The sequence below is a fragment of the Rhipicephalus sanguineus genome, chromosome 1 (genome assembly GCF_013339695.2).
Source record: "Rhipicephalus sanguineus isolate Rsan-2018 chromosome 1, BIME_Rsan_1.4, whole genome shotgun sequence".
NCBI classification, from domain to species: Eukaryota; Metazoa; Arthropoda; class Arachnida; order Ixodida; family Ixodidae; genus Rhipicephalus; species Rhipicephalus sanguineus.
In genome coordinates, this window is record NC_051176.1 from 75,232,208 (window position 1) to 75,251,106 (window position 18,899).

The 18,899-nt window shown below is 45.5% G+C and overlaps 1 protein-coding gene across 1 annotated transcript; it reads left to right on the forward strand.

The window, feature by feature from the left end:
• Positions 1-10,509: 10,509 nt before the first annotated feature.
• LOC119385890 (uncharacterized) lies at positions 10,510-18,230 on the forward strand. Its single transcript, XM_037653261.2, has 3 exons — positions 10,510-10,533; positions 11,528-11,811; positions 17,776-18,230. The coding sequence occupies exons 1-3, from the start codon at positions 10,510-10,512 to the stop codon at positions 18,050-18,052; spliced, it is 585 nt and encodes a 194-aa protein (XP_037509189.2). The 3' UTR covers positions 18,053-18,230.
• Positions 18,231-18,899: the final 669 nt, after the last annotated feature.

Here is an 18,899-nt window from a genome sequence, read left to right on the forward strand (position 1 = left end):
AATTTTTTTCGGGGAATTGGGGGCGCGGGAGAGCACTTGCTGAACGCTTTAACTATACGAAAGCACCTATTTTGAGGAAAGCATATAATGGAGGAAGCAGCAATTTGGTGGGGAGGGCGGGGGGGTCTTAGGGCCTTACCTCCCGCCCCCCTCCTCTGCTGGCCACGGGATTGATCGTGGGCTCACACCAAAGGGTATCCTATGGTCCGACGTTACGTCGGAACTCACCTTATAGGGCATAAAGGTAAGTTTTATCGAGATGAACTTCACACTACGGTGCGATGATGTGCACATCATAGCGGTTCTTGCCGTATTCTTCCGGGTTGAGCAATGGTTGACCATAGCTTGGCGAGTCATAGCAGGTAATATAATTGATTACATTGTTAAAAACGCGAATAACCAACGCTGCAACTACAGTTGACGTTGCCACGCTTGACACCATTATAGGTCTTTATTTGTAAGCAGTTTCAAGCACTGGCGTAGCTCTGTGGGTGAATAATTGACTGCTACATAGAATGCCTGGGTTCCACTGCAGCGCTAACCGTAATTTTCAATCTTTCCGTCCCTGTGGTATTTCCCTCACCGACAAATTTACCGACGGCTGCCCCGCATTTTCTGCGACACAAGCTCCATAACGCCATCGTGTAAAATTTTTTGAAAATCTGTTAACGCTGTTCCTTCGTTGATACAAGCAGTGAATCACCTGTGGCTCATACCCGCATTCCATGGGCCGTTATACACGGGTATGTGCCACACGTGACTGAAGAGGAAAGGGTTTTATGACGCATGAGACAAGTACCTCATGCTGGTCATATAAGAACCTGTTCATCGTCTTCGTCATACAGTAATGCCCACCCATGCAAATTTTGGTATTTGTCAAGTTAAGGAGACGACGACGAGAGCACCCAGACGTATGCGGATAGATAGATAGATAGATAGATAGATAGATAGATAGATAGATAGATAGATAGATAGATAGATAGATAGATAGATAGATAGATAGATAGATAGATAGATAGATAGATAAAAAAGTCAAAGTGCCTTTGGTTAGCCAAGAAATGCTTCGCATTTAAAATGCCCAGGAATGCCGGACTGCTGCGGTGTGAAACATTTGTACATTAGTAGTGGAAGACCTGCATCTTCGATTGCATCAATTTAATGCACTGTTTGAATATCTTGAAATATCCGCTAACATTAGGGGGAAGTTTCTATATTTCCGTTTGCTTCATTATTATTGTACTTGGTTTATCATCACAGTATTGAACAATTACTACTAACCCACTACTTGCCTCCAGTGAGTGAAAATGATAAGGAGCTCTGTTCTTGCGGTTCGTCACCGAACGAGCGCACTAGCTAGTGCTGGGCAGTATCGAAGATACATGTATCTTAGATACTATCTTAGATACTCTATGGGTATCTTGTATCTGTATCGCGATACGTCTCTAAAGACGAGTATCTGTATCTGTATTTCCGATACATTCGATAATGTATCGTGTATCTTAAGATACAAGATACTTCTATCGCAACACAACCGTGCGAAACAACAATCGCTGGCCAATCTCCGCTTCTCAAGCTGGTACTGGTGCCACTAAGCTATCTGATTAAGTCTTAGGGCAGTGACGCAATTTTATTTTTCCGCCAGAGTCTACGCCCAGCCCACGTACTTTTTGTTTTCTCGTCCCTTTTCTTTTTAGTTGCGCCAGTGCCGCGACACTTGCTTTTAGCCACTGTCCTGCGCCGCGTGCTCCACTGCGTGCGGCGTCTATCGCGCAAATTCTGATGTAGCTACAGTGTCGTTATTGAAGATTATCTTGCGTCTTGCGTCTTGCTCCGTAACGAAATGTATTGGAAGGAACTCGTGGACGTAAGTTTGAATTGCATGCAATAAATTAACTTATATGCAAATAAAATTCTAACAACTTTAGCTGGTACTGATGCTAGATCTAAAAGAGCAAGCGTTTACCTAACAGACAATATCTTGGCATACTGTATTTCTCACTTTCTGCTACATTTATTCAAAGAAATTATGAAATCATCAGTTCATTATTAGCACAAGTGCTTTCTTAGCTGTCAGTTTGCATCTCATACATGACCTAGGTCTCTGCACTGTTTTTCCGGTCTGGTCACTGCAGTAGGTCTTTTGCAACGCGCTCCCAAAATAAGATCTCTGCTTTATCCTTCTGCTTTATTTCTACTACTGTTAACACATTTTGACGTTGCCAAGGCGATTTTGAAAACAAATATATAATTATGTGAGCGTGTTTTGAGTATACAGTACAAACCATTCAGCTTACCGCTTAGAAAAATAGCGAAGTTGAGTTTGCATTATAATAATGAAAATCATTAGGAGCCATCTTAAAGATGTTAGGAAGGGTACTCGGGAAACGTTGTTTTACTGAATGCTCCCTTTTACTCATGAGCGTCCCAACGAGACGTTTCAGGCAATTTTTCATAGGCACTGAATTTTCTGTTATCTCAACAGGTACGTTGACGATACTTCATGCTGGATGCTATGAGCGTCCCCTTTCAAACGGGGCGGTGTCATGTCTGCCACCAGACTCGAAAAAAAAAACTTCCTTGTTTCATGTTGGCCTAATACCTTACCTACATTGATTAAATCTATGTTATTATACCAAAAAAAATATAAATTCACGGTCCATCTCTCTGCCTCTTAAGGCAGACTGACCTTATTTTTCCCCATTATTTATTTTTGTATTTTATGTCTACTTTTCTGCCACCAATACTCTAGTCGTCTCTTATTTCTATCGCGGACGTGTTCTGCTTTCCATCGTTGTCCCTAAAACACAAGGCTTCATGTAGACTCGTGCCCACACGTATACCTGGGTGAATATCGCCACATTCAATCAGTACATGTTCCATCGTTTCCTTAGTTGCTCCGCAGCACGTACATTGTTCTTCTTCGTTACTGAATCTCGCTTTATAACTACGCGTTCTAAGGCAGCCCGACCTTGCTTCAAACAGTAAAGCGCTTCCCCTTGAATTATCATAAAACCTTCCCTCCTTATTTCGTTTTTCCCTTTCGGTAGTTACTCAGAGCCGGCTTCTTTTCCATCGCTGCCATCCAATAAGTCCTCTCCGCCGCTCAGACCTTCCGCTTAATGCTCCTTGTTGCCATATCGCCCGCACTGCTAGCCGTATATTTACTGGTGAGCCTCCTAGTTCTTTTTCCCCACTGCGTGTCAACGCTTTTTCTATACAAATACCTGAAAACCTTCTATGCCCATCTATTATTCATTTTCCTCAGCCTCTCTTCGAATCTCATTTTGCTCTGAGCTTCCCTCACTTCAAAGCCTGTCCATCCCATGTCACCCTTTACAGCCTCATTTGTCGTCTTCCCGTGAGCGCCCAACGCGAGGCGGCCCACCGTCCTTTGATTTACATCCATTCCAGATTGTACCTCTGACTTCATGCACACCACTGAGTTCCCAAATGTAAGCCCCGGGACCATCACACCCTTCCACAGCCCTCGAAGCACCTCGTACCTATTGTATCCCCATAAAGCTCTGTGCTTTATAATTGCAGCATTCCTATTTCCCTTTCCTACCGATGCTTGTACCTCCATATATCCATCCACCTCATTTATCCATACTCCGAGGTACTTGTACTCGCTAACACTCGGTATTTTTGGCCCTGTATTAAGACCGCATGGTTTTCGTGATCATTGAATACCATCAATCCACATTTTGTTGCACTAAATCCTTGTCCTAGAGCCTCACATTCCCTTCCGCATATATGTGCCAGTCGCTGTATATCATCTTGACTGTCCGCAAATAAGACAATATCATCAGCATAAAATAGACCTGGAAGCTTCTGCTCAACCATCGTGCCGACCTGTTTGTGTGACAAATTAAATCCAATGTTGCTACCTTCTAGCGCTTTTCCCATCCTCACCATGTAAAGCATGAATAACAGCGGGGACAAAGGACATCCCTGTCTAAGCCCCTTGCTAATTTCAACGCTGTCCTTGCTACTTATTCCTTCCCATTCTATACAAACTGTATTTTCTCGGTATATTTTCCTCAAAAGCGGTATACAGTCGTCACCTATGCCCACTTCTTTCAATATATCCCACAAAATTTCCTGATTAACGTTGTCATACGCCCCGGTGATATCTAGATAAGCTACGTATCGAAATCCATTTTGAAGTTCTCCCAAAATATCATTTTATTCTACCCACGCTTCTATTTTTAATTTTACTGCCTGCATCGCCAACCTGTATAGCACCGATGTAATGGTTAGCGGTCTATACGAGCGAATGTTATCCTTTTCTCCCCTGCCTTTATAGAATAAGTTCATTCTACTTTTTCGCCAACTGTCTGGTATTTTCCTCTCCTGTAAGCACTTTTCTACGGCTTTCAGCAGTGCTAATAGCTATTAAGGGCGCCCTCTGTATTGTGTGCAGTACTCATTCAATGTGAATGTTTGACACACAACCACCTCTCTATTTTACTTGTATTTGCTTTCCTGTTTTAGGCCTTCTAAAGTATTTTTTGTATTACTAATCGCCGTGTAATGTGAGCTATAAGCTGCAATAGCGTTAATAGCGGCGGTGTCCTGCGACGCTTTGTGCAACTATACAATACGTCTGAGACGTTTCTGTGTTGCACGTGTTCTATCGTTGAAGAAAAATTGCTAAAATATTGCACGTTTGTGAGTCTATCAACAAAGAACCCTTTACGCCAGCAGGTAAGTAGAATATGACAATTCATTGCAGTTTTACGTCATCTACGTATACACCAGGGGTCTCAAACTCAGCTTAGAGCCAGCGGGCCGCCGTCGCGAAATATGCAAGGGCCGGGACAGTGAAGATGGTGGGTTTGAAAGGATCCCATATCTCATATGTAGGTCATTTCTGAAGGGGATTTGAAGTCATGATTCGCGAAATATCGATACCGATGTACACAATGAGTGAAATCTGGAGGCGGATTCGGAAATATAGAGTGCTTGTTCCGCGTTTATATTTCAGCACATGGTGACCACATGTTCCTCACGAAGCGAATGCTTGCGACCAGTCATGTCTGTGCAGCTCACGAACATACTTATTTAGAAAATGAAAACAAATGGGATGAAGACGGTCATGTGTGCGGGCCGGGCCGCTAGCGAAAGGTCTCAAACTCCTAGTATACACCATGCGTTCCACCCCGCCAACTCCACCCCCCCCCCCCAAAAAAAAAGAAAAAAAGAGAAAATGTTGCTACCAGCGTTGTTGCTGCTGTACACCTGTCCGGATATACGGTATTGTGCAAACTGTCTTTTACGGACAAGGTAAAATTCCACACCGGTATTTGCGCCGTCGTGGGAAGGCTTCCTACTGAAGTTATTGTGATTATACAGCAACCCGCAAGCTGGTCAGCAAGCTGAGCAGCGACTCCCATCAAGGGCAGAAATAACAAGCAAGAACCGCTGTCAGCGAAGTGTATAAAGAGTTGTCCTCTGAAGAAACTAAAACAAACCCAAATAAGTTGTTTTGGAAAGAAACTAATGTACTTTGAGCAAGAAGGACAATACTTTCGAGATACTAACAGATATTTCTTTCAAGTGAAACATAATAGGTCACAGATAAGTTTTTTCAAGCAGACATTTTCGTGCATAGGCGTTTGCTGCTACATTATATGGATCTATAATAACAAATTTGATAATGTATCGAAGTATCTTAAGATACAATTGCCAAGTATCGTATCGGATACAATTAATGCGGTAGTATCTTGTATCTGTATCTCCAATACTTCTTGCCTGAGTATCTTGTATCGTATCGCGATACAATTTCAAAGTATCTTTGCCCAGCCCTGGCACTAGCGAATATTCCAACGAAAGCATAGTTCCTTATACATTATGGTCATTTAAAACGTAGAAATATTATGGTAAAAGAAAACGAAAGAGGACAAGCACTATAGATGACATAGATGGAAGCCGAACCCACATCCTTCGAATCAAGTGCTTCACCTTTTGAGCTTGAAGTCTTGCATCAGCGCAGTTTTTGTTATAGGAACATTTAGATGATCATGCACCTCTAATGTAGCTCCTCAGGTTTTTCATCGATCCTGTATTATGTTATAATGATCTGGTCAATGTCGTCAAATAAGAGTTGTGGAATCCCTCGCAAAGATACAGCAGATAAAACACTTGAAAACGCCTTTTCTATGCGCATTGCAGATAACACCATACGTCATTCGGACGCCTGTTCCCGGTGGCTTCTTGCTGCGCGGTCCCATCGCAGCCCTGGTGGATATCATCGCAAGAGCTACTAAGCTGAAGTAAGCCCCGCCACGGTGGTCTAGTGGTTATGGCGCTCGACTGCTGACCCGAATGTCGCGGGATCGAATCCCGGCCGCGGCGGCTGCATTTTCGATGGAGGCGAAAATGTTTGAGGCCCGTGTACTTAGATTTAGGTGCACGTTAAAGAACCCCAGGTGGTCGAAATTTCCGGAGCCCTCCACTACGGCGTCTCTCATAATCAAATCGTGGTTTTGGGACGTTAAACCCCAGATATTATTATTCTTACTAAGCTGAAGTAGGTTCGCAAAAGTGTGCTCTGCTGCATGAATAGCTACCAGCATGGTTATTCTAATATTCAGACCATACGTCAGCATTTCACTCATCTTACTCGGAAATGTGGTAGCTGGCTGTTGATCTAGCAGTTTTCTGCCAATTTTATATGGAAATGAAAACCTTCATGTATCGATGTGCATACCATTCACTCTTCCGGAATAATTGGGGTCGCAAACTGAGCGTCTTGTTATGTTTAGGTGAGGTTATTTTGTATTCTCCTCAATTGATACGAGACACGCGTGTGCATAAAACAAATTGTTCTGCGCCAAAGGCCATCAGGTAAAGGACGCTCACTTACTCGCCCCTGGAATCTCGCAGCAAATTCATGAACAATAATAACATTTAAAATATGCTCCTCTTCTTGCAGCATGTACGAGCAACATAGCTGGTGGATTACCTAGCCATTATATTTCAGAATCATCATTGTGAACCAGAATGCCACAACCTGGGGATTCAAGTTGAACGGCAGCTATTTTGGCTACACTGGATTGATAGCTCGAGGCGTAAGTCACCTACTAATTTTTATTGACTTAATGAGGTTTTGAGATAGAGGGGGGGACAGAAAAGTAAGTGTCTTGTACACTGAAGTCCAAGTGAGCTGATGAGAAAGGGAAGAAGTCCAACGAGTACGGAGAAGTACAGAACAAACCCCAGGAAAATAATGTCCGAACTGAAAAAGCACCGCTACAAAATACTGGCCCTTCGGCCGTATTTTGCAGTGATGCCTTTTCCTGTGTTAATTCCTCTTCATGCTTCTCGCGCTTGGCTAGGACCAGGGTGACGGTCTGCCCACGAAGTCAATGGCACCATGCGACTATGAACCATGCGACCATCACGACGTCATGAAGCTTCTAATGCGACACAAAGGCAATTCATTTTTCCGTAACTGCCACTGAGGCGCAGCTAATGCACTTATGCGTTAGCTGCAATGCACTATCTGCATGTCAGTGGCACTTTTGGAAAAGAGATTGCCTTTATATCGCGTTAGTTGCAACACCACCGCCGCAACTGCGTGACATACACGCGCACGCCTATCGCGCCCACATTCAGTAACGTCATTCCGGTGTTTGATATTGTCCTCGTCATCTTCCTCTTCGCGCAAGTCTTGTCACACCATTTCCGCTTCACCGCTCCGTTTGCTCTGTCCGTATCGGTTTTGTCCCTACAGCACACACGACATTGACAGTGTCGGTGAAGGGATCAGTCCATGCCGGTGATCGAGATGGGTATGCAAAAACGGGGCGCATTCCGCATCGAAAGTGTGACATCACGCACGAGCGAATGAATCTTTGCTGCTGCGTCGGTTCTTGATAGGGGAATGGCTTTCTGCACGCCATTTGTTTGAGCATTGTTAACGGCATGATCACCAGTTCGTTGCCGTTGATGCCACAGTGGCCTGGAAGCCCCTGCAATGTGAAGTCATACACATTGCCTTTTAATTGCTCATATGAATGCTTTAGTTACAATATTACTTGCTCTTGTGACCCACGGCATAAAGCTGATGACAGACATTACAAGGCTCACTTAGAGTTTATAAACACGCCCCATTTCAGGGGTGACACTGACTGGACACTTCGAATTGCAGTGCGGTGTCGAGCTCCGCAGCAGTCGACGTAGTCCTGTGATATGTTCTAAATTCATAGATTTTGGCTTTTGCTTGAAAGATCAATAGCCCTGCGAATCCGAGCAGTATGTGTAGAGACAGCTGCTTTGAAGCTGGTGACAAGAGTTATGTCTTCGTTCGAATCCCTGGAACTATTAGCCTGTGAACTGTGACGCACTTCCGCGCGGTTCCCGAGCAGCCGCCCAGAAGTAGGCCGCTGCAGCGAACGCGGCAAAAAAAATGGCGGCTATGACGTCATCATAACTTGTTGCAGTGCGGTCACGTGAGGGAAGTAGGGGGACGCCAAGGGTCACCTTTGAGGGTGTCAGTAGCCCGAGGGTTCGATCGCTAACGCAAACTTCAAAGTTGATTTAAAATACCTCCCAAGCTATATTCGCTGTTGATATTTTGCAGATGATATACACATGTTCACGGGTATCGATCCCGCAGGATATCTCGGCCGTGAAATTTTCTGTCAGTACGCCTTTAATGTCTCATACTCGCGGCGCCCGTTCATGCTCTGGTACGGTGCCAGCTGTGGCGTCTCCCCGGCACACTCTCTCAGAAATCACGTGATGGCACAGCGGCGCATAGCAACAGTTGCCCGTTGCTCCTTCCAACGCACTTTGCTCAACTGTTGCGCGACGCGGCGGCGGCGTCCAGCGGCGGCGTCCGTCCATGCCCCCTCACACTCTCTCAGCAATCTCGTGATGACACAGCCGAGCGCGCGGCAGCGCTCCTTGGTTAGACGTCTCGTTGCAGCAGTCGAGTTAGTCGGATGGCCCCCAAGCGGCCGTGTGATGATTCCACAGCAAGCGGTTCGGCGAAACGACCGAAGAACGTGGATTCCCCCGATACCATGGCATAGTCAGTCGAATGGCCACAGGCTTTCGCCGAACACACTTTGGAATTGAGAAAGTGTCTTTCAATTTTTTAGACGACCTTGTGCACTGAAGAAGCAAGTAGCACTCCGAGCAAAAACAAGGTGACCAACACAGTCGTTCACAGTAGAAATGTGAGCTACGCTTCAGACAGGCCGGCTATTTACACGTCAGCTGCGTACAGTACAACATAATAGCTGGTGCATCCGCACTCTCCACAAAAGTTTCTTTCGCCCATGCAATATGATTGCAGGCAAAATAATCTCGCTAAAAATCAGTAACAACATTCCAGAACTTTTCCATACACAAAATCGCGTCTGGGGCTGTGCGCTAGCAGCGCAACGCAGTTTTGCTCGTGAATACAGCTAACGCAATATATCGAGAAATACCCGTCGCAACATAACCACGGTTATGAAAACTACTGCGCAAGTAAATCGCTGTCCAAAAGGAAATGCCTTCGCCAGGGTTACTTGCTTCTCGTTATGACAGAAGTAGCAAGCCCTCACTCCTACCACACTTAACATTGTTATCCTCTAGCCAAATCAATACTAATACCCATTCCCCGCTAGTATTGAGAACCACAGATTTCCAAGCCACACGTTAAAATTTCAACTTCTTCCGAGAACCGGTGCCGACTTCAAACACGCTCTCGATGAGTGCCTAATACTTTTGAGGCAGTAGAAACGTGCACAGTACAGGCTGTACTATGTTCTGAAGAGGTCATATCGATGGTTTTTTTTAATGAGGTGACTGCTTTCTGTCACTTTATAATTTTTTCCGCGGTGGCGTGCTTTTATGCATAATCTTCAAGTGCAATGTGTTTTCTGTAATACTTCGCCACTCTTGTCTTGGGTCAATGTGCCTGCTTACCGAATAACTAACTTATCATCTGTATCTAATCTTAAGCGCAGTACTAGTACATCGTAAATTTATGTTCATTTGGTGCCGGTCTGTACTATCACCCCACGCTTGTTCTTTGTCTCAAAATATTGCTACACAGTTCCTCGCATTGGTTTCGCTTCTGGAAAGCAGCAGCTGAGCATCGGAAAACAACTAGCTGAAACGCTTAAAGACGAAACAGCGCACTGATATTTGTGACATATATATTTTTTTTCAGATAGCCATGTTGACGTTAGCAATAAATCTGCCGGCAGTTTCTCGCGTGCGCCCGATACATTTTTTAACACCACATGTCAGAGAAGCGTTCCGTTTCTGCAAATAATCTCTCAACTTCCTCACAGGATAGTGACGTGTTTGTGGGACCAATGATGCCAACTGTCGAACGGCTATAGTGTAATAGATAGTGTAATAGAGAGCTTACAGACGTCAATGCTAGCAGTTTTTAACGACCTTATAACGACTGCCCAATGCTTCGAACGATCATTTCAACCGTGAAAGATAGACATGTAATTCAACCATGAAGTAGTTAACAACTCCGGCGATTTTTCGAGGTCGATGGATCGCAATGAAATTTGCTGGGTACGTTCCTTTGCACGTTTCCGTCATTTATGCCAAATTACAGGCTTGAGACATGCGCAGATTGTTTGCAAATGAATTTTAAAGATTGTCTGCAAACGCCCTCGTGGCTTCCCACAATTATTGGCAACATTGCGTCTGTGACGTCAGTATTGGGAAGGCGGCGGAAGTGACGCAGCCAAGGGCACCGCTAACTTCGGCGCTTCGGCCGCTACAGCCAGCGTTTGCTGTGCACAAGGCGACAGGCAGCGTTGGTTTGGCCGGCGCGCTTCGCTGTCAGTTTTCATACTCCGCGCCGGCGTGACCGGTATGCCTTGCACGACTTCCGGTTCGTTCGTAACAACGTCTACGTCATACGTAGACAGTACACTCGGTTGGCTTTCGGTTTCGGTGTTCGCTTTTTTGCTTATTTAAAATTATTCTCCAATTTGCCGAGTATTTCTGCTATCGGGCCCGTAACAGGAGCGTCTCAGGAACATAAAAGCACCATTACTTTGGCATGGCCAAAAAATCGCCGGAGTTGGCCTTTAATAGCTTGGCAAGAAGATCGTTTTCCAGCTTACAAAGAGGCGTCCCTGCAGCTTAGAGCCTTGAGGTAGAGTAAGACTGAATGAGCAGAAATATGAGCTTCATAAGCTGCGCGGCTGCTGGGCTCTATCACTGGAGGCTTGCTGAACTGCCGGCCACATTCTAAAAAAGGATCGAGTAAAAAAGGGTGTCTGCTTGTCACACAACAATAATCCTCATCTATCTCGCGTGCCATTCCTTGCACTCTCGCCGTGTGCTCTGTATTACAAATCACAAACGACATGTGCGTTATCAGCATCACATAGCATTCATGATAGGAAAGTGGCGAGAGCCGAGTTTTCAAGAAAGGAAACGCAAGCAACCCGGATGGCGATTATTGCTGAGGAACAAAAGGGCGCCCTTTTTCGCCCGATCTTTTGTTAGAGTGCATATTGGCCCCTCATTTCATTCAATCCTTCCTTTAATGCAGAAAGCGAATACATCGTTCTTCAAGAAAATCCAGGGACAAGTTGAGCTCGTAGCGGGAACCATCGCCCCCGGACCGAAGCAGGACGAATTTTTCGACTGGGTCGAGCGCGGAACTCACGCGATCCTGTACGAGCGCAACTTCCAGGACGCCACACTGGCCAGACGCTTCGCCGAGCGCGGTCGCTGCAGGTTCAGGCGAGCGCGACAAAGCCTCAACCTGCAGCCGTTGGCCATGATATTGTGGAAAGGCTTGAAACCCGAGCTGAAGAAGACCATAACAACTGTGTACGCCAACATGATGACACTCATTGTTACAGTAATCTTTTCCTTGGAGCCAGGCCGGTACTTTGTCGCAGTTGTTTTATAGAATCTTGCGGAAGTATATCGCGTGCAAGCAGTTGCTGTACGCTGAACAGTCATTAGAATATGAAAAAAAAAATACGTCAGCAAAACCGCGGATACACAGTGCACGAATATTTTTTTTGTACGCCTGGAATTTAAATAATGGCGCCTGGTTTCTAGTCGCCATTATCTCAATTATGATGCACCTGCTGCAAACTTTCGTTACTTGAATGTTTTTCTTATATTTGTATCCAGTATATAGGAGAGATAAGGTTATTGGGAATAGTGCCAGGGCAAAGCTGAGGAACGATATTTCCGAACTCAAAGCGCGTCTTCAATGCGTACTGTATTGGGCTCAGGAATTGTAATACTGTATTGGGCCAAGGTTCAGGAAGTTTTGGTTTAGTTTTTCTACTGCTGAGCGCTCCATGCATGTGAGAGTGATTTCGGAATCATTCCTCAACGTAACTATAATCGGTATATGTATTGTCATATAAGAAACAACTAAAACGATACAAACTCAGACATGTGGTGTGTTTGCGCCATGGAGGAAGAAATACTAAGGAGAGGCCCTATCGTATTTCAATGCATTGCGAAAAGTGTGGCGGAAGTGATGTCAGATTTATGGGGCAAACAAACCGGTATGGGGCAAACAAAACAGCAGACGCCCCGCGGCGTGCTCTCCGCGGTGGTTAGCTTCTGCGCAGATTTGTAGTCCCGGCGTAAACTTAGCGCGTATTGTGCGGTTCGCACGCAGTAAAATGTTGCAAGCAGACGTTTACCAGGCTGTTCGTGCGTGGCAGGCCCGAGCGCTGGGTGCTGAAATTCTTCGTGGAGTGTTTTTGTGCAACAGTACAGAATAGCGGTACGTGCCGTGATAAAAACGTTCAGCCCCTGCATCATCGTATTCGAACTCACCTAGCAGGGACTTACGCGTTCTGCTGGGCGTTAGGCCTTCCCTTTCTCGTAGCCCGATTTCCCGATCTGTTGCCGGATTAGCGGTTCTTTGTTCGTGTATATGAAGTGAGCGTAGTAGCTATTCGGCGCAACGCCAACCTAGTTGACGTAACTTCACGTCGAAAAGAGGACACCGCTGTATTGTATACGCGATCGTGCACGTAAAGTTTGTAATTCCAGTACGCACACAACAACAAGCACGCAGCGAGCGCACACCGCATAATACATACATCACGTAGTCCGATAACAACAACATAAGTTTATTGCCCTTTCGTTGAAGGACACAGCCTCTAAAATCGTACGATGCCTTCGGCGCATGTTATGTACGGCGCGTCAGACGCCAATAACAAAAGTTCACGTGTGTTCTGAGTTGACACAATGAGTAAGAAGCAACAGAGCGCACATCGGAGAGCTTCGCATGCAAATACCATGCATTAGTGATCAACAATGAAGCGAACGTGTACGTATGAAAAGTGACACCCGGTACTTTCCGCAGTGCACGCGATTTGCACCGGGTATACGCAACCATACGCAACAGCTGGGCATTGCGTAGCTTTCCTAAAGAACACGCACAAGGAGCAGCATGCGTGAATCGACTGTGCCGCGGCGCCGCTTGCACCAAGGTAAATGTAAATGGTAGCGAAGCTTCCATAGAAGCCCATACGTCCAGAAAATGGCTGCTCATCAGCTGCTCATGGGGCTTAGCGCCATCTGTGTGAGGAGGGAACACTTCCGGCGGAACAAAAAATAAAGTGGATGTGACGGAGTATCCGGTAAAAAAGTTACGTCATTTTGTTGGCACTAGCGCGAAATTTGACCTCAAAATATTTTTCTTAGGCCCCTGATCGCTAAGGACTCGCGCTACGGCGAGCCAGCAAGCCCTTGGCGAATGCGCTTGAAGGCAACGCTAGCTAAACTAATATCGACCCGTGACTAAACAGCGGTGTTTAAGTGTACCGTCGTGTAATTCGCCTTGGTTTTACCAGGAAACTTTATTCTCTGAGCTTTTATTCTGCGTTTGTGTCATCTTCCACAGCGTGAATAAAGTAGGCAACAGCGTACCTCTCGCGTTGCTTATTTGCTTCGCACATGAGCGGGGGACTTAAAGAGCGCATTGCATGTGTGCTTCAGTTCTGACGAGAAGAAATGACGCCTGGTCACGCCAAAATAATGATATTTGAATTTTATTCAATGATCACAATAACGCAATTTAACACATCCTACACAATGAGCAACAAATGTCATAAGTACAAAAAGTGCGTGCACTAGGAGCACTATGTTTTGCCTTTTGTTCCGATAAATTAACTTACGTGTAACGTATCAAGACATGCGAATTGTAGCGCGACAAATAACTTAGCGATCTGCTCACCGATAGCAGGAAATAAAGTAGGCACTGCGTGTTCACGAAGGAAACCGGGCAGCAGGAATACTGATCCATGAAAATCCAGCAAGCACACTACTCCGAACCGTTGCCCCGGTGTCTTATCTAGAAGAGAGGGCTCGCCAGGCGTACGCGTGTTGCTGTTGCATCCTTGGAACACCACATCGTTTCCGCGAGTACCGAGGAAAGCGTTCGGCGTGAAATGTTAGTCGCCTCATGCCGTTGTCCGTTGAACACCGTAGCCAACTCGTTCACCAACGATGAAACGCACCTCGCAACTTCGCGCACACCAGAATCAAATTCTCACCACAATAATTCACAGAACGCATGCAAGTGCGAAACACCAGAACATCTGAGGGGGCGTGTCGCCGCAGACGAACTTACGAGCGCACCTTTCCATGCACCGCAAGGGCTGCACTGAATGACAATGACGTGCGCCTCTCTTTAGGGAGCGCTAAGAAAAAGGTTTTTCGTAAGAATTAAACACTGTCGTACATTCTTGGCACATTGCGCCTACATAATATTGTTCGGGAAATAAATGTAATTTGTAAAACAAAAAGATTGTCTTACGTTTGAATAAAACTTGGTTTTTCGCTATTAGTGTTTGTTCCCTCCAAACATAGTCGCGCTTCAATCGCAGCACCCATAACTACCCTTGCTGGTGTCGTTGGCAATAGGTTCTGAACCGTTTTTCGCCCGAAGCATCGCGACCTATTTGAATCGACCTTGCTTGCACGGCGAAAAAAAAAAGGCTCGAATCGCGCATGCGCTTGCAAACGACACGGCGGAAATCGCGAAATGTTTCGAGGCTCCTTCGCTAGGAGGCGATGCGGGTGTTTGCGATGTAGAGGCTTCACGAATGTGACGTCAGGGCCTCTCCTTATTCTTCCTTCCTCCATGGTTTGCGCGAATCACACATTTGCATCTTACCCAGTGTTGCATACTGCTTTCTTTTATTGTGCCAAGGTCTGTTTTATCACACAAATGACCAGTCAGTGCTCCTGCTCCAAAACGCCATTGCAGAGTTTCTCAGTATTGGATATAGAGATTTAGCCTCTTTTTAACACGAAAGTGTTTTATGCCGGGTGCCACCAAGATTTCAGTGACGTATTTCCGTCACAGATATGACGTTGTTATAATGGACGCTAATGGGTGAGAAAGAAAATACAATAAGAAAAAAAGTTCAGCCGACCGGGAATCGAACCTACGGCTTCTCGGTCCGCGACGATAAGCGCTCGGCACTTAGCCGGCTATGCTACCCAGGCAGATGCGCGACACTCCGCAAATGCGCCTTATATATAACACATTCTCTTTCGCGCGGTGCTCTCTGTTGGCGGGGCGAGGCGGTGCCGCCGTCTGTGAGCGGCGAAGAGAAATAATGCGCCATGACACTTACTGGCGCCGATAGAGAATGATTCGGCGAAGACGCATTTAAAGCGTGGCCTCCGAGATTTACCACCGGCAAGTTTTCTGGCGGCGCGCACTCTCAGGGGCCATGGTTAAAGCGTCTCGATACCATCGAAAAATACTGGTCGCGTTAGGATCGTGGAGTTGCCCTAGACGCAGTTACGTTCTTTGCCTTTCGCTTCGTGTTAGCGTGTGACGGCTCGTTGTCGCAGTAGTGCAGCGTCCACGTGCACCAACGGTATCTCGCCGCCGCTCGCTGCTTCCAGTGTGATAGCACCCACTGATAAAACTGCTGCAATAAGCGCTGCAGAAAGGCAACGATGCCGACGGGCGAATGTCCTGCCTTGGTGGAGCGACAAAGAGGCCAGCGGGACGTGAAACGCCCTCGCGTATTCGCGGCTCAAGCTATGAACCCCTAAGTCAAGATGAAGACAAACGGTAGTATGTAACCTAGAGAATATTTCCCTTGGAGGTGGTTCGGATAGGTGGTCCAGTCAAACTTCTTTATTTTCTCTTTTTTATTCGAAACTTTAGTACATTTTGTTTTTTTGACCTAAATTATCGATTTTAGCCTGCGATACTAAGGTGGTGCAGGCTGGGCATAGATATTTTTTTTTAATTTAAACTTTATTTACGTTTCGCCCAATTCCAGTTTAATATAATGTAATGCCTCCCACTTTGCTGAAGAGCACTGCGTGTTCGTAACTACAGTAAACCGGTTAGAATGATAACTAGCAACGTCCTTCTAAACGCCGCATTCGCTCGTGCAAATATTCGCATCTTCGTTATATGGAATTTGCGCATTGCAAATGTTGCCACGTGTATCACTCAGGGACCTGGAGGTCTCAGAGTGATACACGGTAGTAGTAGGTTAAGTAGTAGGTGAAGCATTCGGGGTAGGTATTGGGGACTTTCGGGATAACTTTCAGCAGGTACCAAGGTTAACTCTTAGTGTCGTCTGATGAAATGTGAGCTCTAAAAAAACAGTAAAACATTGGTACCGTTCTCACAGTTAGCTTTCAAGATAATGCCACAGCAATCAAGGGAACAATAATTGAATGAAGGAAAGAATGTGACATTTACTGACAGAAAAGGAGGAATCTTGGTCGCTATTGGAGACGAGGTGGGAAATGGGTTGAAGACGACATTTCCGCCGAAGCCTGGCTGGTAAAGAAAGACGATGAGAATATTTAGAAAAGAGACACCAATTACAGAAAAATTGAGAGGAATAAGCTTTACAGTTCCCTTGATGACAGCCTTGTTCACAGACTTTCTAACAGCATTGTGAACAAGGTTTCCCTTGCGGGAATCAAAACGTATTTCTATCAGTTTCTGCTGAGGTCGGTGTGTTTTTTTTTCTTCTTATTGCCACAAGAAAAAAAAAGAATGAACAAGAATGAGTTTTGTTGTATGAGCACATGCCAGCATTACAGCTAAAGCACACGCTCATCACTCATAGCTAGCATCGCAAGAAAAGAAATTTCAGTCTTCTTGTGAGTGCATCCATTTTCCCTAAATATGACGCACTTCATGCTTGAAGTCGTACGCTACGCGCTAGTCCGTTTATTGCCAAATCAAAGCGACTGGTCGTCGACAAAACAAAGCGAATCCACAATGCAAAAGATTATATAAAATTTCAATTTAGGCTTGCTATTTCATCTGAGAAAACGGCAACGGTATTACCGCTAGCCATGGACATGAGAACACCCTCCAACTGGATGTCTGCGCTCAAGAGGCGCAGCTGAAAGATTGATACAAATTGTGAAGCGAAAGATGTAGTGGACCTGAACTCCGCATTAATTATGTTGGCATCCTTGCACATAAAACAGCGCCATATCCTGGAATCAGCAAATTGTGCAATAAAATATGGATACATTCTAGCACCGGTACCTGGAAGCATAGTAAGACGTTAAGTTTACGAACGTCCGGCATGAATTTTGTAACGTTTGCGACTGCGAAGTGGTCGCTCATTTCGTACAAACCAAGGAACACAAATGACCTATTCAGAAACGGCAACACACAAATCAATGACACTGCTGAAAAAAACATGCTTAACTACTAAACTGCTTCTGCTTCTGCATGGCCAATTCTCATGCCGGTGCCAACGTTAACTTCAACGTTGAACCAGAGCCTGATGTGGCTGTTCTTTTCGTCTCTTATAGGACAAGGAGAGCTTCTGAGATGGCACTGCCGGAGCGACCGATGCAACCTTTCATCTTCAATTCATCCAGGTGCTACGCAGAAGATCCTGACGACGCTGCTGCTTACCGCATCGAAGACCTACAAGGCGCGTTCGTTTCACTAGTGCTTGGTCTATCCCTTTCCTTGGCTGGTTTCATGACCGAGATCTTCTTGAAGAAAACTCAGTCTATTGATCAGACTTCCAGAGCGGGTGATCAAGGAGGTCCTAAGGTTGGCAATCACTTTGACGCTTCGTAATCTTTTGCATCATTGTCGGTTCACGCAGCGAGAGACGACAGAAATGGTATTGGTTACTTGCTTAATGCCGTGCGATTTCTATTCAACCATTAATATGACCAATATTATTTACGCGATCATTAGTTTTGTGATCTACAGGTCCCCATTATAGACCTTGATTCAATCGTGAAAACCACAATAAAACCAGTTCAAAAACCTATTTATTGAAGACTTGCTTGATTCTGGAAGTAACACTGAATGCATCACAAGAGTTTGGTTATTATTTTTTCAGCGGAGACACGAACAGGTACAAACAAGATGGCCACCATTTGCGGCCACAGCAATAAACAAGCGTTGCGCTTATCTATTCCTGTGCTAGAGCAATGACCGCATTTCTTTTATTGCGATAGCAATTATATGGACCCTCTGGTGGACCAATATTGTATATTGGCTGGCTACGATGAGCTTTTGTTGCCGTCCTTGTACGATGGCGGTACCAATATTGTATTTTGGCTGGCTACGATGGACCATTGTTGGCATCCTTATAGACTGGCTTTGCCAACATTGGTTTTAACGCGATAGCGTTAAAGAGCTCGTATCGCAGAAATTCCGCCGTCGGCGTCGGCACCGTTGGTTGTGAGCGAAAAATCATCATCTTGTCCGTGACCGAAAAATCGAAAAAGCTGCAAATAAAATAAATAATAAAATATTGGGTCCGGGTGAGAATCGAACCCAGGCCGTCTGCGTGGCAAGCAGGTGTTCTACCACACAGCCACGCCTCTGCTTGGAGCTGCACTGAAAGTAACTTTGATGATTCCGAAAAATACGCGTCTTGTATACAAGTGTCACAGTACGAGATGTAATATCG